This window comes from Calidris pugnax, unplaced genomic scaffold (genome assembly GCF_001431845.1).
Source record: "Calidris pugnax isolate Ruff unplaced genomic scaffold, ASM143184v1 scaffold186, whole genome shotgun sequence".
NCBI lineage: Eukaryota > Metazoa > Chordata > Aves > Charadriiformes > Scolopacidae > Calidris > Calidris pugnax.
The window spans coordinates 231399-254461 of NW_015090994.1; the positions used below are offsets into that span (position 1 = coordinate 231399).

General features: G+C 45.6%; 2 protein-coding genes and 2 long non-coding RNA genes across 7 annotated transcripts in view; all 4 read left to right on the forward strand.

The window, feature by feature from the left end:
* The window catches only part of ST5 (suppression of tumorigenicity 5), a 222252-nt gene extending 214398 nt beyond the window's left edge, over positions 1 to 7854 (forward strand). For all 4 annotated transcript variants that reach the window (XM_014954839.1, XM_014954837.1, XM_014954840.1 and 1 more), the window contains 6 exons: positions 1606 to 1783; positions 2955 to 2996; positions 4012 to 4123; positions 5121 to 5360; positions 6473 to 6559; positions 6959 to 7854. In XM_014954839.1, coding sequence (XP_014810325.1) covers positions 1606 to 1783; positions 2955 to 2996; positions 4012 to 4123; positions 5121 to 5360; positions 6473 to 6559; positions 6959 to 6993 — 694 coding nt within the window. In that variant the 3' untranslated portion in view covers positions 6994 to 7854. The remainder of the gene's footprint in view (positions 1 to 1605; positions 1784 to 2954; positions 2997 to 4011; positions 4124 to 5120; positions 5361 to 6472; positions 6560 to 6958) is intronic.
* Positions 7855 to 10019: 2165 nt separating this feature from the next.
* LOC106895420 lies at positions 10020 to 11132 on the forward strand. Its single transcript, XR_001413416.1, has 3 exons — positions 10020 to 10114; positions 10421 to 10484; positions 10986 to 11132. It is a non-coding gene; the product is annotated as an uncharacterized LOC106895420 (long non-coding RNA).
* Positions 11133 to 11412: 280 nt separating this feature from the next.
* Positions 11413 to 12912, forward strand: LOC106895421. The gene is made up of 2 exons (XR_001413417.1): positions 11413 to 11617; positions 12017 to 12912. It is a non-coding gene; the product is annotated as an uncharacterized LOC106895421 (long non-coding RNA).
* A 2167-nt stretch (positions 12913 to 15079) lies between these two features.
* On the forward strand, positions 15080 to 18469 carry RPL27A (ribosomal protein L27a). Its single transcript, XM_014954841.1, has 5 exons — positions 15080 to 15172; positions 15479 to 15542; positions 16044 to 16119; positions 16784 to 16958; positions 18286 to 18469. The coding sequence occupies exons 1-5, from the start codon at positions 15170 to 15172 to the stop codon at positions 18412 to 18414; spliced, it is 447 nt and encodes a 148-aa protein (XP_014810327.1). The 5' UTR covers positions 15080 to 15169; the 3' UTR covers positions 18415 to 18469.
* The last annotated feature ends 4594 nt before the right edge of the window (positions 18470 to 23063 follow it).

A 23063-nucleotide genomic window follows, 5' to 3' on the forward strand; every position in this document is an offset into this window, starting at 1 on the left:
GTGGGAGTTTAAAATGCCACAGAGTCATTGGAGTGAGCTTGAGAAAGCGCTGGGAGGCTGTACCATGCTCCACAGCTCTGCTGAAACACACCACTGTGCTTACTATGGTAGGCACTTGAGACCAAAACATGAGACAATGGCAGCACCATTGCCTGCTATAAAAAAAAAAAATAAATTGAAGAAAAGCATCATCTTACAAGAAAATTCTGTTGGGCAACATATGTTATGAAAACATGCTGTGATTGATAGATCTTAAAGGAAAGGTCAAGTAAAACCAACCCAACAGATTATTTGCATAGAGAAGCTTTTTTTTTTTCTTCCCCAACCTTTTCTCTCTTTGTCCTCTAATTCTCACTTTTCCCATTCAGCAAACTTCCAAGGTTAATTAATCATTGACAGGAGCAAACAGGTGATACCTTTCTCCTGGCCATGGAATGGCCCACAATTGGAAATGCTCGGGAGGGTTATTCCAGTGGAGGTCTGATGCCACCTAAAGTCTCCAACATGTCTTGCATACATAAAAGAAATGAGCATTTCTCCCCAGCATTCTCGAGCAGTAACAGCTCTGAAGTTATTAGTTATTTATAGTTCTTTGTGGCCACATTAAGCACAGCAGAAGTTTGTGCTGTGAGAAAATTAGCTCAGTCATGCTAGGCTGGGGAAAAATCCAAACTTCTGTCATCCTCATCCTGTGAGAAGCAGATGGCGTCAGTCAGTCCAAAATCAAAGCTCTTAAATGGAGAGGCTGCCTTTATTCCCCTGATGCTAAAACTAACTTGGTAATGATACTCCTTTATTTTTAACATTTGGAGACCATGTGACTGTAAAAGGAAATCAGATTCAGTAGATGGAAGGACAATGTATGCAAGACATTTTCCACAAATGATATCAAGCCTTAATGTTTAGGGGATAACAACATATATTTTAGAGTATTCTACTGAGCAGGGTTAATATCTTTATCACTAGAGTTGGTCAATAAGCCCATTAAAATGTATTATAATAAAAATATGCTGTTGTCAAAAAGTAGACAAACTGAAAAAACGTGTTGCTTTTACTGCATTTCCTTTGGACTAAGTATTGATTGTTGTTGTTTTTAACACCTGATTTAGTAGAGTTTTTCTTTGGAATATTTTTTTTCAATTTTATTTTATTTTTCATTTTCCCTTGCTTATGCATTAGTGCTCAAGATAAGAACATCAGTATTATGTTTTTTTACTACTGACGTGGTCGTAACAGCGAAGAACTGAAGTTGCTTTTGGGTTTGAAGTATCACATCAAAGTGGCTGATACCGAGTGCTGTTGGGAAGATTAAACTTCATCTTCTATATCCAAGCGTCTCCTGTCTACTGTGATGAAACAATTTGATTTCTATTTTTTTACCTTTAGTTTCAAGCCACCTGGGTGCAAGCAGGGGAGGAACCACCAGAGTGCTCAGTACAGAAGTGGTAGGGACTGGAAGGGGACCGAGGCCATCTGAAGTCAGAAGTGATAGAAGGGCAGCCCCTTGGGCACTTACATTTTAACACGCCAAGTTTATCAGCAGGTGGCAGGTCTTCTGGACAAAGAAGAACTTCTTCTAACGTGGTTGTTCCTCTCTCTCTCCAGCACCCTCTCGAGCTGCTCGCACGCCGTGGTGGCCCTGCTGTACCCCTTCTCCTGGCAGCACACCTTCATTCCTGTCCTGCCCTCATCCATGATCGACATCGTGTGCTGCCCTACTCCCTTCCTGGTGGGACTGCTCTCCAGCTCCCTGCCCAAGCTGAAGGAGCTGCCCGTAGAAGAGGTAGGAGCTGGCACCACAATTGTTTGCTGGGAGTAAAGCCCTAGAGAGGGCCCGCCGTTTGCATATAAATCCTCACCTTTAATTTTTAATCTGCCTCTTTGTTTCTTCTCTGCATAATGCTCACGGGCAACTGCCTCTTGGTGAACTGCAGGAATAGGTTTAGTCTTCTCTTTATGCCACCCATCTTTCCACACCTGGCACCTTGACAGAGAGAAGTGAGTGTTAACCTGGTCAACAAGTAACTACAGTGTAAAAATGCTGATTTGTTCTGATTTTGTTGTACTTGGCACTTCAAGTCTTCCTCTTCTTGTTCTATCTGCTATGACACCTATTAATGCCAGTGGCAGTTGTGCCAGCACAGAAAATAAAACCTTTTTTTTTTTTTTGCTTCTCAGACTTTGTTAATACTATAATGGAAATCAAATGAGAATTGCACTTCATCAGCTCTTCCAGTAAAATACCACAAAAATACTCAAAGGAACACTCTTCTCTCGTACTAGTTTCCTGTCATTTTTCTATGAAATTTTTTGTTCTTGTGGTTGCTTGTAAGGCTCTCTGTGCCTCTGGCCTCTGTAAATCTCTACTTTGTTTTCCTCCCACTTTCCTAACATTGCTCTCCCAGATCTCCCCAGCTCCATCTCTCAGCTTTGGTGCTTCGCTGTCATTAATATTTCACACCTTTGCCCTTCAGGAGCCTTGCTGCCTCAAATGACACTGTTTTCTTTAAACCCTCCTGAAACACTTTTCATCTGTACATCAACAGAAATGGTTAGAATCATAGAATTGTAGGGGCTGGAAGGGACCTTAGCAATTACTTGCTCAGGTTTAAGAAAAAAGGCCTGCCACTGGAAGGGACCTTAGCTCAGGTTAAACTTGCTCAGGTTTAAGAAAAAAGGCCTGCCTAACCCTTTCAGCTTTTTTAACGTATTAACCTTGTATGTGATGTGTTGTATCTAACTATGTTAAATTAGACTTTAAGCTCTAAAGAATCTAAAGAAAAACTTAATCTCCTTGTTTTATGAAGCACACAACCTGTTGTTTCACAGTAGGAATTTGATTCGTGTCGAGGCTTGAGACCGTTCAGATGATCTTTTGCTATTAAAAGGCAGATATAAATGAATGTTTTCTGTCTCTTCACATATATTTCACTATAGTGTTTTCTTTTCTTTAGGCTTTGATGGTTAACCTGGGATCTGATCGATTCATCAGACAGGTAAAGTACAGCTCGAAATGTTGCCATGCAGTCTAGCAAGCTGTTTACTCCTATAGTATGTTTAGGTTTCTTTGATTAGAGATATTTGGCAAGAATCGTGCAGTGGGAAAGAGATTAGAAAGAAAAAAGTGCTCATTTTCTGTTTCACCTGCAAATAAGTACTACCCCTCAGGTATGCAAAAGGGATTGGGGCTGTGACTGGCAGAAAAAAATCAAGAACTGTATTCACAGTGCAAAGAAAACATCCAAAGATAATAACATGATGTTAGCAAGAAAACTCACACTGTTGGAGGTGAAAAGGACAAAAAATTGCAAAGAAAAATTTCTGAGTGAGAGAGGAAAGGTGAAGAATAGTTGAATGTGGTAGGAAAAGCAAGATCCTTGTAAACAGGGAGATGAAGGATCACCATTTCCTGGTAGTAATGTGGCACTAAGTATTTTCAGGAATAACAATCTGCAGATTAGATGAGTAAACTCTCTTGAACGATCCCCTGGAAGATATGGCTGGTGGATAGTGGTTGCAGAGCTAAAATTCTTGTGTCTACTCACTTCTGCTGAACCAGCATTAAATAAGATGAAGAGAGCAACAGGGGGAAAACCCAGAAAACAAGATATACTATAATATAAGTAAAACCAACTGTCGAAACCCAAAGAAGCTGCCTAAAACCAACTACAGCACCTGTGTTTACACACAGCTAGTCTTTGCATGATGTGTATTTAGTTAAAAACAACAATTTGGACTCTTTCTCATGTGAAAAGCTGATTCCAAGTCTATATATGTTTAGTTTGCTCTTCGGATTATCATTCCTGACTTTAATCTCATTAAGAGTGACAAGAAATTTTGTTTAGAAATAAATGATAGCTGCACATAGATTTTCAGTATTTTGTTTATGCAGGTATGACAGTAGCAGATACAAAACGCTTTTCTTCTGAATTTTAAACCTTGCAAAAGTATTTGCTGTAGTTACTGCATAGATTAATATGATCTAAAGAGTATTTTTTTTCCCTCTGTCAGATGGACGATGAAGACACACTATTACCTAGAAAATTGCAAGCTGCTCTGGAGCAGGCTCTAGAGAGAAAGAACGAACTGATAAATCAGGATTCAGATAGTGATTCGGATGATGGTAAGTTCATTTGGAAGCAGGGACTTGTATAAACAAGCACGTAGGTAGTATTGTGACTTTCCACCCAGGAGAAAGAAAGATGGGACTCAGTTCTCAAATACCTTTTGCAACATCAGAGATAGTCTCTGAACACCCAGGGAATGGGGACCGATAGCATCAACCCACAGCACTACGTCGTCAGCCATCTCTTTTAATTTCTTTCTAAATGACATGCGCTCCCCTGAGTACCTCTCAACCTTTACTCCAAGAGAGGTCTGCAGTTAACTTGGCCCTGATTCAATCCAGATAACTGTACACGCTTGGGGGGGTGTCTGGGTTCAGAGCTGCTCTTGGCTCTGTTCAAGGGAGAGAAGCAGGTACCTGCAGAACATAGTTTCAGCGCAGGAGCGGCTGAGTTGCCTCTGAAGGTTCATATTTCTCCCAGCAATTACAAAAACAGCCCAAAGTGAATTTAAATGCCTGTGGTTAAAAGGTATGAAACAGGCCCCTGTTTCAGTTTTTGAAATTTATTTCTACTCATCTGTGTTACATATGTAAAACTATTTTAACATCTTAGAAATGATGAAAACCCGAATTCTACAACATACCCTTTTTGATCAATTCTTGGTAAAGGCTTATTATCCCCAGAGCAAACATTTTAGTTGTGAGTCATTGAGAAGCTTCTCAAGAAAAGTTACTCAAGAGTTAAAAGATGAGGTATAATTTTGACGAAGCACCCAGGAAACTTTTAATTTTCTGAGCTGTTTCCTGAGGATTTGTATTTCTCATTGATTCTTGGTTATGAAGCACTAATTATGCAGATAGGCACTCCTGATTATAAAGCTGTTACCCCATCTGACATGTCCCCAGGTCTGCAAGGAGCTGGTACAGCTCTGCTGAGTTATTAGTGTGGCATCAGTAAACTGCTAGATGACAGTGCCTGGCCCCGTGGGGATGACAATGCTGAGAGCTCTGGTAGCAGCTGATTTTGGTGTCTTATTGCCGCCTTATTTTGCAGAATGTAACACCCTGAATGGATTAGTGTCTGAGGTTTTTATCCGATTCTTTGTGGAGACAGTTGGCCATTATTCCCTGTTCCTAACCCAGAATGAAAAAGGAGAGCGTGCCTTCCAAAGGGAGGCTTTCCGTAAATCTGTGGCCTCCAAGAGTATCCGCCGCTTCTTGGAAGTTTTCATGGAATCCCAAATGTTTGCTGGCTTCATCCAAGACAGAGAGCTGAGGAAATGCAGGGCAAAAGGTAAGGGTGGCTTTTGTTCCTGCAGCGTGGGCTCACTGTGTTTCTCACAGGTCTCCCGTGGGCTCTGCTGTCAGGGCTGAGCACATTCCCTACGGCTGGAAAATCTCCCAAAACACATCGTCTGCTTCCTGTGGGCCTAGATAGACTGGAGCTGTGGTGGTGATAACACGAAGGCTTTAACCAGGAGAATATTCATATATAAGCACCTTAAATCACGCCAAGGTGGAACAGGGAAGGTTCCTGTGGAGGGGGCAGTGTCTGGAGAGCTGCTGGGCAGAAAAGGACCTGGGGGTGTTGGTCGACTGTCGGCTGAACAGGAGCCAGCAGTGTGCCCAGGTGGCCAAGAAGGCCAACAGCATCCTGGCCTGTATCAGGAACAGCGTGGGGAGTAGGGCCCGAGAGGTGATTGTCCCCCTGTACTGGGCACTGGTGAGGCCTCACCTCGAGTACTGTGTCCAGTTTTGGGCCCAGAGAAGGGCGACAAAGCTGGTGAGGGGTCTGGAGCACAAGTCTTATGAGGAGAGGCTGAGGGAGCTGGGGTTATTCAGCCTGGAGAAGAGGAGGCTGAGGGGAGACCTCAGGCTGGATATTAGGAAACATTTTTTCACGGAAAGGGTTCTCAGGCATTGGAATGGGCTGCCCAGGGAGGTGGTTGAGGCCCCATCCCTGGAGGTGTTCAAAAGACAGGTTGATGTAGTGCTGGGAGGTCTGGTTTAGTGATGGTGATGCTTCTTGTTTGTTGTGTGGGTGTCTATTTTTGTCAGTCAGGTTGACGGTTGGACAAGATGATCTTTAAGGTCCCTTCCAACCTGGAAGATTCTGTGATCCCTGGTGGGGACCCCCCCCGAGGCTGCCGGGCAGTGCTTGCGGGGGGGTGCGGTAGGATGAAGCCCAGCTAACCAGCCCCCTCCGGCCCTGCCGAGCGGAGCCGCTTGGCGTTCCCTCCCCACATCCGTTATCCCTCTCGTCACGTCCGGGGCTGCCCGTCCCCGTCCTGGTGCCGCCGGAGGCCGAGCAGCCCCTCGGCAGGAGCGAGGGGGGTGTTAGGGGCGAAGGCGGGGGTGCGGATGCAGCCAGAGGGCTCACCCCCTCCCCTTTCCCTTCTCCCTTAGGTCTCTTCGAGCAGAGGGTCGAGCAGTATTTGGAAGAGCTTCCCGACACAGAACAAAGCGGAGTAAACAAGTTCCTGCGAGGCCTCGGTGAGGAAAATCTTTAGAAGTGTTTCTGAAATGAATTTTCATGTCTTTTTTTTTTAATTTAAAAAGCCTTACCTGAGGTAAAATCAGATAGTTGAGCGGCTTCAGCGGGATATAGGAGGTACCAAAAGGGAAACGATAAAAGCAGACTAAAAGCTGAGAGAACCAGGTTTAATTATGAACCTTGTTAGCATTTTCATCTTCACCTGGGGGCGGGGGAAGCAAGCCCGGGTCTGGAGGAGAGGAGGAGGGCAGAACACTGGGGACTCTGTTGGCTGGCGAGGTAGAAGTGTTATTTATTATACAGCAATTACATTATAAATGGGACCCCTTTGCTACGTAACTTTTGCTTGCCTGTGGCTTTTCAATGTGTGCTGGGGACTGACGGTGTGCTTTCTTTAGGAAACAAAATGAAGTTCCTTCACAAGAAGAACTGACTCCTTTCTGCTGAAATACCAACCCAAAGACTATTTATGAAGCTGTGTGGGAGATGCCGGCGGCGCCGTGCGGGAGGAGAGTGGGGCAGCCCACGGACGCTGTCAGACATTGTGCCAGATGATGGCTCCTTTATCTATTTGGGTAGAATTTGTACATAATGTGCTGTAAGCTTTTGTAACTGATTTTGTAATGAGCAAGGAAAACTGTGGTAAATATTTGTATATTCCTGAGAATAACAGGTGCTTTGTTGTTGGTTTTTTTTTTTTGGTTTTTTTGGTTTTTTTTTTCCTTTAGTATGAATTGAGTTATGCTTGGTGCAAAAAAAATGACTAGCTGGTTATGTGCAGCTGACTGTCTCAGCAGAACCACTGACTTCACGGGATGTTTGTGAGAGCTACACTGATGCCTGGGTACTGCGGGGATGAATGAGCTCGGGTACGTGGGGAGGGGGCTGCTTTCACGTGGCAGAGTTGCTATTTTATTTTTATTTTTTTTTTCCTTCTAATTAATTTTAAAAGAAAGAAATTACAAAGTAACTTGATAATAGGGTACTTGGTTCACAATACAGAACTTCCACTTGGCTTGAACTCTGGTCAGTAAACTACTTGTAATCCATTCTGCACTAAGACTGCTCAGCCTGAGGAGATCTCAGTCCTTTGACATGCGAGCTGCAACCAGTAGGTACAGGACATCCTTTCCTCATGTATGTATTTATGGTTTCTAATAAACTCTGTAAATATACCTCTTTGTTTATATTCATTGCACACCTCTGCGGTTTCTGATGTTGAGGAGGGACAAAACCAGCGTCAATTTCCTGTGACTTTTAATGAATTTGTAATTAAAATACAAAATGGTTATTACAAGCCTGTCTTTTGGTAGGTTTGCTATTTCATGACCTGTAGTTTGATTTTTCTTCCATGTTTTTCACCAAGGCTGAGACAAGACATTTATATCCCTGCTAATTTTATCCTAAAAGAAGCATCTCAACACATTTTTTTTTTCTTTGCATGCGTTAGCAACAAATTACTTTTTGTCATTGTGAGTATCCTCAGTACTGGCTCCTCAACTGTGGCAGTTTTCGGGTTGGTTTTGTGCTACCTTGGTTGGATGGTCAGAGCAGAACACGAGCAGCTTGTAGCAGGCAGAGCCTTTGCCTGAAGCTCTGATGAGCTGATCATCTACATTTCATGAGAGTCTGCTTCTCTTTTGCATTAGCTACAGTCAGTTTAGTTGCTGTTTCCATTTCAATGAAGGCTCTTCAGCAGGAGGCACCAGTCAGCTTGCCCTGGCCTTCTGCACAGCTGTGGAAGTTATTCAAGTACCACATGCATCTCTGCTCTGGTAATCTCTGTTGAGATTCTCTAAGTTTTCCCTTAGTCTGAAAAAGAAAATGTGAAATACTTGAATATATTTGCAATTCTGACAGCTGATGAAAATTAGATAAAGCTTCCTCCCTTAAAAAAAAAAATTAACACTGTATTTTTCTTCATTTGCAGTGTGATTTCTTTAGAGTGGCTTTGAGGCTCGCGCAATTCCTAACCTGACAGTGGTTCTGGTTTGCTGACAGCCTCATAGAACAAAACTGAGGGATTATTCACCAAAAAGGTGAAGTCGTTTCCTTTTTTGCTTCCCTCCCTCACACTCCTGTCTACACAAAAGATTGTTAAGTGTACATGAAATGCCTATAAAATATCAAGTGGTTTTGATTCAATGGAAATGTACTCACAAATGTTAATGTCCATTAGTTTTCCTCTATAATATGCTGTTAAATTCCAGAATGACTTCTAGACGTAGTTCTTCAGAGCGGAAGGAGTAATTTCTACAGGTGGATCTGGCTATTTTATTAACAACAGCTGCTAGTAAATACTTGGGGAAGTATGTATTTCTCTTCAGAAAATGATGGATAAAACATCGTCATCAGCTGAAGGATGTGGCACAGAGAAGAGCTGTGGCAACAGCAAGAAAAAGGCACAGAATGCCCATGTCCAAGAATGTGGCGCTGTAAAACTCATCTCCCACACCAAAGCTGTTTTCCTCCATCTGCACTTTTTAAAAAAATCTAACTAGAAAGCTTTTAAACATTGTATTACCCATCAACACGCCATTCCAGTGTTGGTAACGTGAATCAGAGGAGAGTACCAGACAAGGGGAGATCATGTCTCAGAAAATTAGTAGCTGTCTTCTTGATACTCAAACTATGGTTTATATAAAACAATCCTGGTGTTATCCGGAGATCTGGGCTTGAAAGTGTCAGATGAACAAAAGCTAAGGAGTGTATTGTTTTGCCTTCTATATTAGTTGTTAACACTAATGGTGTTCCTGAGGAATGGAATTCACATGTTTACCTGTGCACCATTTAACTGCAATGGAAATCCTGAAGAAAAACAAATCTGATAGGGAGAATCGCGCTTTAAATGGGTAAAGTTTTGTTTAAAGCCTCATGGCACAACATACACAAAAAACCAAACAAGAAACACCATCACTCTCCAGGAGTTGTCACTTTACCGCGGCAGACAGTTGTATTTAAGCACATGATATTTATTTTCCCGTCGTTATCAATATTTAATAAACTGACTAAGCAAAATTTCAAGTTTTACTACATTCTGCTCAAAATCCTACTTTTGCTACAGATCATGGAGGGAAGAGAAAGCAAGTTGAGTCTGTAATTGTAACAGGGCAGTATTTAACGCTATCTGCCGGCTACATCCCCCCCCCTCAGTGGGGGCCGCGGTCCAGGGATGCTCCTCTTCCCTCCCGGGGGCGGCCCGGCCCAGAGGCCCGGCGGGGTGGGGGCAGCAGCCCAGACCGGTGTGTCCTCTCAGGAAGAAAGAGAAGATTCAGCTCGCCATGACCGGCCACCGCCTGCCTCACTAGGGCGACTCCGCTCTCCTTTAAAGCCGGGAGGGGTGGGGGGTGTCCCCGCCGCCTCCCGCCCCTCACAGCCGGTACCACAGCGGATGTTCCCGCCCTCTCCGCGCGCCGGATCTCGCGAGACTTCGACCCCTGCCCCGGGCGCCACCCGTGAAGCCTCGCGAGAGTTGGGCCCCGCCCCCGCCCTGCCTTCCCCCGCTCTCGCGAGCGCCGCGCTCTTTCTCTTCCTTCCCTCACGCTGACAAGATGGTGGGTGCTGCCGCTGGGGATGGGACGGGGGGGCCGGCGGCCGCCGCCCCTCGCTCCCGCGGTGGGACGGGGCTGGGGAGTAGTGTGGGGATGGAGGGGAAGTCGCTTCTGCGAGCCCGCGACCCGCTCAGGGTGCGGTGAGGCCGCTGGGGCCTGCCCTCGGAGGGCCCGGGCCGCAATGGCGGCCTGGCTGCGTGGCCGCTGAGGGGAGCGCGGTGTCGGAACGGCGGCCGCCGAGGAGGGCGGGTGGTACCGCTGCCTCTGGCCGCCCGTTCTGCTCATAGGCGCTTTCCTCTTCTCCCGCAGCCTTCCAGACTAAGGAAGACCCGGAAGCTGAGAGGGCACGTTAGCCACGGCCACGGCCGCGTTGGTGAGTGGGGGGGCGGCCGCTGGTGGGCCCAGGTCCCGTGTTGGTGAGTGGGGGGGCGGCCGCTGGTGGGCTGAGGCCGCAGAAAAATGCCGCTGTGTGGGGGCAGAGGCCGCAGCGATGGGCTGAGCTGAAGTCTTGTGTGTTCTTTCAGACTTCACTGGGTCTGTAACGTCAGTAGCTCAGGCCATATGTGCAGGTTGGGTGATATGTTAAACTTATGGGGCAGTGCTGTGTCCTTTGTAACTCTTCCTACCATTTCCACCATTTGTGCTAGCACTGGTGTCTTCTTATACTCCTCTAAGCTAACCAGATGTATGAGGTAGTTTTTTTTTTTAAGCCTGTAGGGTTATTTTATAGTTGGTTTATCTCACTGAATTGAAATGAACACAGAAGAGGGGATAGAATCGGAATAATTAGCTCAAATTGACGTTGAACGTACCTCTCAGCTCATGTATTATGCGTAATATTCTTAGTGTAACAACCTTAAACTTTTCTTTTTAGGCAAACACAGGAAACATCCCGGAGGGCGTGGTAATGCTGGTGGTTTGCACCATCACAGGATTAACTTTGATAAATAGTAAGCTAACACTTTAAATATATACTACCAAAATGCATGCTCGTGAAGTAGAAACACCTAACAAAACTTCCTACAATCCTTTGTATTTTTCCTTCTAATATGAAGTGTGGTATTACAGCTACAGTCAGCTCATGTCCCCATTTATCCTAAAATCAAAGACTTTTTCACTTAATGCTTGCGGGGGGGTGCGGTAGGATGAAGCCCAGCTAACCAGAAGGTGTGCTGGAGGACACCCCCAGAGCCAGCCCCCGCCCAGGACCCCCCGTCCGGCCCTGCCGAGGGGAGCCGCTTGGCGTTCCCTCCCCACATCCGTTATCCCTCTCGTCACGTCCGGGGTTGCCCGTCCCCTTCCTGGTGCCTCCGGAGGCCGAGCAGCCCCTCGGCAGGAGCGAGGGGGGTGTTAGGGGGAAGCCGGGGGCGCGGGTCCAGGCGGAGGGCTCACCCCCTCCCTCCCTCCCCTCTCCCGCAGGTCTCTTCGAGCAGAGGGTCGAGCAGTATTTGGAAGAGCTTCCCGACACAGAACAAAGCGGAGTAAACAAGTTCCTGCGAGGCCTCGGTGAGGAAAATCTTTAGAAGTGTTTCTGAAATGAATTTTCATGTCTTTTTTTTTTAATTTAAAAAGCCTTACCTGAGGTAAAATCAGATAGTTGAGCGGCTTCAGCGGGATATAGGAGGTACCAAAAGGGAAACGATAAAAGCAGACTAAAAGCTGAGAGAACCAGGTTTAATTATGAACCTTGTTAGCATTTTCATCTTCACCTGGGGGCGGGGGAAGCAAGCCCGGGTCTGGAGGAGAGGAGGAGGGCAGAACACTGGGGACTCTGTTGGCTGGCGAGGTAGAAGTGTTATTTATTATACAGCAATTACATTATAAATGGGACCCCTTTGCTACGTAACTTTTGCTTGCCTGTGGCTTTTCAATGTGTGCTGGGGACTGACGGTGTGCTTTCTTTAGGAAACAAAATGAAGTTCCTTCACAAGAAGAACTGACTCCTTTCTGCTGAAATACCAACCCAAAGACTATTTATGAAGCTGTGTGGGAGATGCCGGCGGCGCCGTGCGGGAGGAGAGTGGGGCAGCCCACGGACGCTGTCAGACATTGTGCCAGATGATGGCTCCTTTATGTATTTGGGTAGAATTTGTACATAATGTGCTGTAAGCTTTTGTAACTGATTTTGTAATGAGCAAGGAAAACTGTGGTAAATATTTGTATATTCCTGAGAATAACAGGTGCTTTGTTGTTGGTTTTTTTTTTTTGGTTTTTTTGGTTTTTTTTTTCCTTTAGTATGAATTGAGTTATGCTTGGTGCAAAAAAAATGACTAGCTGGTTATGTGCAGCTGACTGTCTCAGCAGAACCACTGACTTCACGGGATGTTTGTGAGAGCTACACTGATGCCTGGGTACTGCGGGGATGAATGAGCTCGGGTACGTGGGGAGGGGGCTGCTTTCACGTGGCAGAGTTGCTATTTTATTTTTATTTTTTTTTTCCTTCTAATTAATTTTAAAAGAAAGAAATTACAAAGTAACTTGATAATAGGGTACTTGGTTCACAATACAGAACTTCCACTTGGCTTGAACTCTGGTCAGTAAACTACTTGTAATCCATTCTGCACTAAGACTGCTCAGCCTGAGGAGATCTCAGTCCTTTGACATGCGAGCTGCAACCAGTAGGTACAGGACATCCTTTCCTCATGTATGTATTTATGGTTTCTAATAAACTCTGTAAATATACCTCTTTGTTTATATTCATTGCACACCTCTGCGGTTTCTGATGTTGAGGAGGGACAAAACCAGCGTCAATTTCCTGTGACTTTTAATGAATTTGTAATTAAAATACAAAATGGTTATTACAAGCCTGTCTTTTGGTAGGTTTGCTATTTCATGACCTGTAGTTTGATTTTTCTTCCATGTTTTTCACCAAGGCTGAGACAAGACATTTATATCCCTGCTAATTTTATCCTAAAAGAAGCATCTCAACACATTTTTTTTTTCTTTGCATGCGTTAGCAACAAATTACTTTTTGTCATTGTGAGTATCCTCAGTACTGGCTCCTCAACTGTGGCAGTTTTCGGGTTGGTTTTGTGCTACCTTGGTTGGATGGTCAGAGCAGAACACGAGCAGCTTGTAGCAGGCAGAGCCTTTGCCTGAAGCTCTGATGAGCTGATCATCTACATTTCATGAGAGTCTGCTTCTCTTTTGCATTAGCTACAGTCAGTTTAGTTGCTGTTTCCATTTCAATGAAGGCTCTTCAGCAGGAGGCACCAGTCAGCTTGCCCTGGCCTTCTGCACAGCTGTGGAAGTTATTCAAGTACCACATGCATCTCTGCTCTGGTAATCTCTGTTGAGATTCTCTAAGTTTTCCCTTAGTCTGAAAAAGAAAATGTGAAATACTTGAATATATTTGCAATTCTGACAGCTGATGAAAATTAGATAAAGCTTCCTCCCTTAAAAAAAAAAATTAACACTGTATTTTTCTTCATTTGCAGTGTGATTTCTTTAGAGTGGCTTTGAGGCTCGCGCAATTCCTAACCTGACAGTGGTTCTGGTTTGCTGACAGCCTCATAGAACAAAACTGAGGGATTATTCACCAAAAAGGTGAAGTCGTTTCCTTTTTTGCTTCCCTCCCTCACACTCCTGTCTACACAAAAGATTGTTAAGTGTACATGAAATGCCTATAAAATATCAAGTGGTTTTGATTCAATGGAAATGTACTCACAAATGTTAATTTCCATTAGTTTTCCTCTATAATATGCTGTTAAATTCCAGAATGACTTCTAGACGTAGTTCTTCAGAGCGGAAGGAGTAATTTCTACAGGTGGATCTGGCTATTTTATTAACAACAGCTGCTAGTAAATACTTGGGGAAGTATGTATTTCTCTTCAGAAAATGATGGATAAAACATCGTCATCAGCTGAAGGATGTGGCACAGAGAAGAGCTGTGGCAACAGCAAGAAAAAGGCACAGAATGCCCATGTCCAAGAATGTGGTGCTGTAAAACTCATCTCCCACACCAAAGCTGTTTTCCTCCATCTGCACTTTTTAAAAAAATCTAACTAGAAAGCTTTTAAACATTGTATTACCCATCAACACGCCATTCCAGTGTTGGTAACGTGAATCAGAGGAGAGTACCAGACAAGGGGAGATCATGTCTCAGAAAATTAGTAGCTGTCTTCTTGATACTCAAACTATGGTTTATATAAAACAATCCTGGTGTTATCCGGAGATCTGGGCTTGAAAGTGTCAGATGAACAAAAGCTAAGGAGTGTATTGTTTTGCCTTCTATATTAGTTGTTAACACTAATGGTGTTCCTGAGGAATGGAATTCACATGTTTACCTGTGCACCATTTAACTGCAATGGAAATCCTGAAGAAAAACAAATCTGATAGGGAGAATCGCGCTTTAAATGGGTAAAGTTTTGTTTAAAGCCTCATGGCACAACATACACAAAAAACCAAACAAGAAACACCATCACTCTCCAGGAGTTGTCACTTTACCGCGGCAGACAGTTGTATTTAAGCACATGATATTTATTTTCCCGTCGTTATCAATATTTAATAAACTGACTAAGCAAAATTTCAAGTTTTACTACATTCTGCTCAAAATCCTACTTTTGCTACAGATCATGGAGGGAAGAGAAAGCAAGTTGAGTCTGTAATTGTAACAGGGCAGTATTTAACGCTATCTGCCGGCTACATCCCCCCCCCTCAGTGGGGGCCGCGGTCCAGGGATGCTCCTCTTCCCTCCCGGGGGCGGCCCGGCCCAGAGGCCCGGCGGGGTGGGGGCAGCAGCCCAGACCGGTGTGTCCTCTCAGGAAGAAAGAGAAGATTCAGCTCGCCATGACCGGCCACCGCCTGCCTCACTAGGGCGACTCCGCTCTCCTTTAAAGCCGGGAGGGGTGGGGGGTGTCCCCGCCGCCTCCCGCCCCTCACAGCCGGTACCACAGCGGATGTTCCCGCCCTCTCCGCGCGCCGGATCTCGCGAGACTTCGACCCCTGCCCCGGGCGCCACCCGTGAAGCCTCGCGAGAGTTGGGCCCCGCCCCCGCCCTGCCTTCCCCCGCTCTCGCGAGCGCCGCGCTCTTTCTCTTCCTTCCCTCACGCTGACAAGATGGTGGGTGCTGCCGCTGGGGATGGGACGGGGGGGCCGGCGGCCGCCGCCCCTCGCTCCCGCGGTGGGACGGGGCTGGGGAGTAGTGTGGGGATGGAGGGGAAGTCGCTTCTGCGAGCCCGCGACCCGCTCAGGGTGCGGTGAGGCCGCTGGGGCCTGCCCTCGGAGGGCCCGGGCCGCAATGGCGGCCTGGCTGCGTGGCCGCTGAGGGGAGCGCGGTGTCGGAACGGCGGCCGCCGAGGAGGGCGGGTGGTACCGCTGCTTCTGGCCGCCCGTTCTGCTCATAGGCGCTTTCCTCTTCTCCCGCAGCCTTCCAGACTAAGGAAGACCCGGAAGCTGAGAGGGCACGTTAGCCACGGCCACGGCCGCGTTGGTGAGTGGGGGGGCGGCCGCTGGTGGGCCCAGGTCCCGTGTTGGTGAGTGGGGGGGCGGCCGCTGGTGGGCTGAGGCCGCAGAAAAATGCCGCTGTGTGGGGGCAGAGGCCGCAGCGATGGGCTGAGCTGAAGTCTTGTGTGTTCTTTCAGACTTCACTGGGTCTGTAACGTCAGTAGCTCAGGCCATATGTGCAGGTTGGGTGATATGTTAAACTTATGGGGCAGTGCTGTGTCCTTTGTAACTCTTCCTACCATTTCCACCATTTGTGCTAGCACTGGTGTCTTCTTATACTCCTCTAAGCTAACCAGATGTATGAGGTAGGTTTTTTTTTTAAGCCTGTAGGGTTATTTTATAGTTGGTTTATCTCACTGAATTGAAATGAACACAGAAGAGGGGATAGAATCGGAATAATTAGCTCAAATTGACGTTGAACGTACCTCTCAGCTCATGTATTATGCGTAATATTCTTAGTGTAACAACCTTAAACTTTTCTTTTTAGGCAAACACAGGAAACATCCCGGAGGGCGTGGTAATGCTGGTGGTTTGCACCATCACAGGATTAACTTTGATAAATAGTAAGCTAACACTTTAAATATATACTACCAAAATGCATGCTCGTGAAGTAGAAACACCTAACAAAACTTCCTACAATCCTTTGTATTTTTCCTTCTAATATGAAGTGTGGTATTACAGCTACAGTCAGCTCATGTCCCCATTTATCCTAAAATCAAAGACTTTTTCACTTAAACCGTATATTTGTAAGAGTTCAATACAGCATTCAGGAAACTTGACCAGACTTGCCTGTTACGATGTGGTCTTTCCTAAACAATGCACACACAAGTCGTTATGCATATTCAAAATGTTAAATCCAAACTGCATCCTATTTAGCTGCAGACTGTAAAGGTGTGGGATATTGTCTGTACTTCTGGCCGAGACTAGAGTCACATCTGGACACTGCCTGTTGTCCTGGTGTGCTAGAGTACTCGGATAGTAACCACTAATCTATATTCACTGGCTGTGCCCTTTCTTGGCTCAGTCAGTCACCAGGTTAGTGACAGTCATTAGTCTTGGATACTAATGAGTATTACACTTAAATACTACATGTATTGATATGAGTAAAGGTATAACGTGAAATCTTAATTACTTCGATCAAATAAGATGTTCTGGTGTTGATTTGTGATCGTACCTATTTAAGACGATTCAAAATGTGATCTAATGGGGAATGTGTTTCTTTCACAGTCACCCTGGTTACTTTGGAAAAGTAGGCATGAGACATTATCACTTGAAGAGAAACCAAAAGTTCTGTCCTACTGTCAATTTGGATAAACTCTGGACGCTTGTCAGTGAGCAGACAAGGCTCAATTACGCCAAAAACGAGGCTGGACTGGCCCCGGTCATTGATGTTGTGCGCTCAGTAAGTTTCTGCTCATACTCAAACTTGTAATTCCTGATCACTTCACGTGTAACTTAGCTTTGTATATCCCAGTAGCAAAATGGTGAATTGCAGATAAGCTACAGGGCTTGAATATTTGTCAACTTCTCAGCACAAATACCTTGGCGTGTAAGTAGTTACAGAGGTATTTAGGCTGTTTGGTTTTTTCTGAAAGAACTTTTTCTTATACTTGTGTGTGATTGTGGATGGGGACTTCCCTAATTTTGGAGGGTGGTGATAGGTCGCTTGTTTAAAATATTACTGGAAACATGTATAAAAACATGGTAGAAGTATTCTCATTTACATGAAGTCACTTCTCTACTATCGAGACTATGTAAGTAGTTACAGAGGTGCTTATGCTGTTTGGGTTTTTTCTGAAAGAACTGTTTCTTATCCTTGTGTGTGATTGTGGACAGGGACTTCCCTAATATTGGAGAGTGGTGATAGGTCACTTGTTTAAAATATTACTGAAAACATGTATAAAAACATGGTAGAAGTATTCTCATTTACATGAAGTCACTTCTCTACTATCGAGACTAGAGTCACACCTGAACATGTTGGGTTGTCCTGGTGTGCTATAGTTCTCGGACATTAACATCTGATCCATATTCACTGGCTGTGATGTCTCATGTCTCAGCCAGCCACCGAATCAGCAACACTTACCTTGGCTGCCAAGGGGGAATGTTCTGGGTCCCAAATTAAGATTCCTCTGTTTGCCAGTTACACCACTTCTTGTAAGAAGTGATGCCTTTTAACGGCTATGGTATTAATGGACCTGGTGCCATGACTGCCCCTTTAAAGTAAGGGACACGAATGAGATGAGAGGATTCTATGGTAGAGACCAGCTAGTGCTGTGAAGCCACGCAGAAGAGTCCTCTGCTCTCTTCAGAAGCACCAGGATGTCCTCCAGGTGAAGAGCATCGACCAGAAGTCACTGGGTAGTAGATAGTCTTGGAAATGCAGCCAGCTGCTCTCCCTTGGAAAAGTGGAAGAAGGTTGTTGACTTCTTTACCAGATTCCACATTTCTGTATATGGAGTATGGGGGAAAATAATCCAGCTTCTGAATTGCAGGAAAAGTTCATTTTATTGTTTCCACTTTTTCTCTGAACAAATGCAACTCCACAGAGTCGTGCAGGGTATGTTTTCTTCCATTCACACCAATTTTATATTGGAGACAAGCAGGGAATGAGGTCATGGTAATCACAGTTTTTGTTTTATTTGGTGCATGCTAAAAGACAGGTCTGAATGTAGGAGCCTGCAAGCCGATTACAAACACTAAACCCTTTTATTTTTTTTAAATCTTTTTAGGGCTACTACAAAGTCTTGGGCAAGGGGAAGCTGCCTAAGCAGCCTGTAATTGTGAAAGCCAAGTTCTTCAGTAGAAGAGCAGAGGAGAAGATCAAAGAAGTTGGAGGTGCCTGTGTGCTTGTGGCATAAAAGCCTTCGTTTTATTCAAATTTTTTGAATAAAGACAATGTGTAAAATGTCCTGATTAGTGGAATTTTCTGTATTTTTTTTTTCCTGACTTGTCTGGACACTGTTCACTCTGGAGTCTTGTCTGCTTAGTTATTTCTGGCAGTTTTTGATTAGTGGTTTGACTGCTGCTTTCTGTTGTTTAAAATCACTTGGCTACAGTGTCCAGCATTTGGCATGTACAAATACCTCATTCTTTGGTCTTTGTGTGGTAGCAAAATAGATAGGTTCTTTCTGTATTTGTGCAGGGGGGGTGTTACAAAACACAGACCATTTTAAACCATGTGCTTTTTAGAAACTACTGGTGTAGTATTGGGTACCAACTGAGGTGTTTGCATCCTCATCAGAACATGGGCTCATAGTTATCTATAGTACAGGATATTTAAGAGATGGATAGATGTGCTTAGCAACATGGTTTAGAGATGGCTTTTGCCAGTGTTGGGTTGGTGGTTGTACTTGATGATGTGAAAGGTCCCTTCCAACCTGGACAACTCGATGGTTCTGTGATTCACTGACAGTATAACACCGTGCTTTTGCAATCTCTTTGCTAGACCACAGCTTGTGAAGGCATCGGATTTCTTCCAAGATTCATCTGACTTGTTCCACCACAGGACAAAATCGCTTCTGCACATACTAATTCTGAATTTCACTGATTCATAGCGATTGTAGCAGCAGCATCGTGTCCTTTTTTCCAACTCGGTGGTTCTGTGATTCACTGATAGTATAACACTGTGCTGCTGCAATCTCTTCGCTCGACCACAGCTTGTGAAGGCATCAGATTTCTTCCAAGATTTGTGTGACTTGTTCCACCACAGGACAAAATTGCTTCTGCACATACTAATTCTGAATTTCACTGATTCATAGCGATTGTAGCAGCAGCATCGTGTCCTTTTTTGTTAATTGTGGCAGACTAGCTGGTGGACAGACTAAGCTAAAAACTTTTAAAGCTTTTTGTCAGTGTTACTGGACTGAGAGATGGCAATTCCAATTTGATGTGCTTTAAGGGTTAGTAACAGCAGTTACATACTGAAACTTGCTTTATGACTGAACTAATGCTGTCATTTCATTAAGTTTTGCCATCAGTACCCTCCTCAAGTAGGGTACAGAATTCCTGAAGTGACCATGTGTGGGACAGATGCTGCCAGCTGCTTTCAGCCTTCCTTACAGGTAGTATAACGCCATGGCGCAGCTCTGGAAATTCTCTGTATGTATTTCTGATGTACTTGGCTTAAAATGACTACATAAAATACAGGTTGCTTAGTTATAGCATCAAAATAGGACTTTGGTGGCCAATGCAAGGCTTGATTGCCTACCAAAGCAGAATCTTCTAATAGTAAAATTCAAACAATTCCTTAAAGCTGGTGAGTTCGCTCTTGTCTTGTCAGACAAAGAGGATATAGACACTGTCACTTATTTTTGTACTCGCTGCTAGAAGTCTTGAATTATTGCTGATAGTTGTGAATTATCTTCTGGTATGTGTGGTAGGATCTTGGTTGGGTAAGGAACTCCTAACCTAGTGTTTGGCAATAATTAAAGTTAGTCTTAGGCATTGCTTTGCTAAACTAGTTCAGCTTAGCCAGCAGCACTGCTAGCTGTGAAGAACTAAACCAGTTTGTAAAACACTGAGGTAAAAGTATGTGAACTTTATCTCATCGACTGCTGGGACCACTGTTTCCTAAGACGAGGTGCTATTTACCCACTGCCAAAGCTAAAACATTTCAATCCTCAAAGGCCAGTTGTGCATGGCAGCACAAAATAAGGAATGTTGTTACTGCCTCACGTCTGCGATGGCTGACCAGAGCACAAAGACAGTGAAAAGCTGCCTTTCCACGGCAGTACCCTGTGCACACATGGCAATGGGTGAGTGACAGCAGCTCAGGGACACACAGAATCATAGAATGGTTTGGGTTGGAAGGGACCTCAAAGATCATCGAGTTCCAACCCCCCTGCCCTGGGCAGGGACACCTCCCACCAGACCAGGTTGCTCAAGGTCCCATCCAGCCTGGCCTTGAACCCCTCCAGGGATGGGGCATCCACAGCTTCCCTGGGCAACCTGTTCCAGTGTCTCACCACCCTCACAGTAAAAAATTTCTTCCTGAGATCTAATCTGAATCTTTTTTCTTCCCATTTAAAACTGTTTCCCCTTGTCCTATCATTACACCTCCTGGCAAAGAGTCCCTCCCCAGCTCTTCTATAGGCACCCTTCAGGTACTGAAAGGCCGCTGTAAGGTCTCCCCAGAGCCTTCTCTTCTCCAGGCTGAACAATCCCAGCTCCCTCAGCCTGTCTTCATAGGAGAGGTGCTCCATCCGTCTCATCATCATCATGGCCCTCTGCTGCACCTGTTCCAGCAGATCCATGTCCTTTCTGTGTTGAGGACTCCAAAGCTGGACACAGAGCTCCAGGTGGGGTCTCACGAGTGCAGAGCAGAGGGGCAGAATCCCCTCCCGAGACCTGCTGGCCACACTTCTCTTGATGCAGCCCAGGATGGGGTTGGCTCTCTGGGCTGCCAGCGCGCACTGCCAGCTCATGGTGAGCTTCTCCTCCATAAGCACTCCCAAGTCCTTCTCCTCAGAGAAGGAGCGTACACTCTCGCTTCTTCGGTGTCTTATGTCTCGAGTAGTTCTTCCGTATATTGTAGCCTGCCTTTTGGGTGCAAAAAGTTTTGAGCTGTTTATCGAGTTATGTTTCCGCCCGGCTCCTTTCCCAGCTGACTCCCAGCGTAGGCCCTGCGGGGAGCGCCGCCCGTCGCCATGGCAACAGCGTCCCCCGCCCGCCGGCACGGCGTGGAGGCCGCTTCCGGTGACGTATACCCGCCCCGAGCCCAGTGACGCGTCCCGCTTTAGTCCCGCCCCCCAGAGCTGTCACTCATGGCCGTTGTTGGGCGCGCGGGGGCGGCCGTTGTTGGGCGCGCGGGGGCGGCCGTTGTTGGGCGCGCGGGGGCGGCCGTTGTTGGGCGCGCGGGGGCGGCCGTTGTTGGGCGCGCGGGGGCGGCCGTTGTTGGGCGCGCGGGGGCGGCCGTTGTTGGGCGCGCGGGGGCGGCCGTTGTTGGGCGCGCGGGGGCGGCCGTTGTTGGGCGCGCGGGGGCGGCCGTTGTTGGGCGCGCGGGGGCGGCCGTTGTTGGGCGCGCGGGGGCGGCCGTTGTTGGGCGCGCGGGGGCGGCCGTTGTTGGGCGCGCGGGGGCGGCCGTTGTTGGGCGCGCGGCTTCCCCTCAGAAGGAAGGATTTTCCTGTATAAAACCGGGAGAAATTAAGAAGCTAAATGAAGAGCATCTAACTTTTTGAATATAAAGTATCCTCATTTTTACTAGTTTGGTTGGTGGAGGGTTTTTTGTTTGTTGGTGGGGTTTTTTTGTGTGCTTTTTGTTTGTTTTTTTAAACTGATAAACATGCTTTGGTAGATGGGGATATTTTCATTTGATGTTTTCCATTCCAAATTCTTGGCAATTTACAGTACTGCTAGTGAGGTAATTATACACAAAACCGGTAAAAAGTTGATGTTATTTTAAAATGCTGCAATGAGCGTCGTGTAGTGACATCCACATTTAATGGAGGGACAAAGGTAAAAAACATAAATAATCATTTAACTAAACCTGAGAAAAAAGGAACAGAGGAAATTGAAAGACTTGCATAGAGAGTTTATCCCTGAAATACAGAAATGATAAAGTTATGGGAGTGTATCATCACAAACTTCTCTTGTACGAAGCATATTAATGCTTTACTGGAAGTTCCAGCCTTGTGATATCTAGATACTTCTCTTCGGTTTGTGGTGGGGTGGCTGTGTCCTTCCTGAGGCAGCCCCCCAGCACGGTGCCTTTCCTTTGCCCTCCTCTGGGCTGACACCCCAAAAGCCCAGCACTTTCCTTCCCCTTCCAGGGGTGACTCACCCTGCCAGCTGCCTCCCCAGCTCTCCCTGTCCTGTGCCTTGCCTCGTTACCTTCACCACACAGCTCCAAATGCAATTCAGTTAATTTTCTTTGTAATTGCTGCTGCTGGGCTTGGTGTTTCCACCAAGCGTAGCCAAGTCACTGGTAATGTAGCTGCCCGACTGCTGATTTGCATATCTGTCTCAATAGGAAATTTTAAATACTTTCATCACCCTCATCCTTCCCTGTCCTACCAAAACACTTGTACGTAGTTTCATATATTATGCAAAAAGCATAAATTAAAATGTATGTTAAAGCGCTTCTGCTCATTCAGCCACAGGTTTGGACTTTACGGTGATACAGCATTTCCCAGTGTTGGGCTTTGTTTGCATCGATTGTCTGTGCATGGATGCTTTAGTCCTGGGCTGTGGTTTCTCTGTCTGAACAATGTGGTAGTCTGAGACCTCAACTTCCTACAGCAAATATTACATGTTTTTGTAGGTGCTGTGTTGTCTTAGCAAGAGTTCTTGCAGGAAACAATAGAGATGGAGCAAGCTGAAAAGCCGTGCAGCTCTAATGACATTTGCCTCTGAAAGATGGTTGATGAAGGTGCACTGTAAAATATGAGCACATATAAGAAGTACTGATGGCATGTTCATTGGTTAAACCACAGGTACAATTAATATTTTCATTTGATGTTTTCCACTCCAAATTCTTGGCAATTTACAGTACTGCTAGTGAGGTAATTAT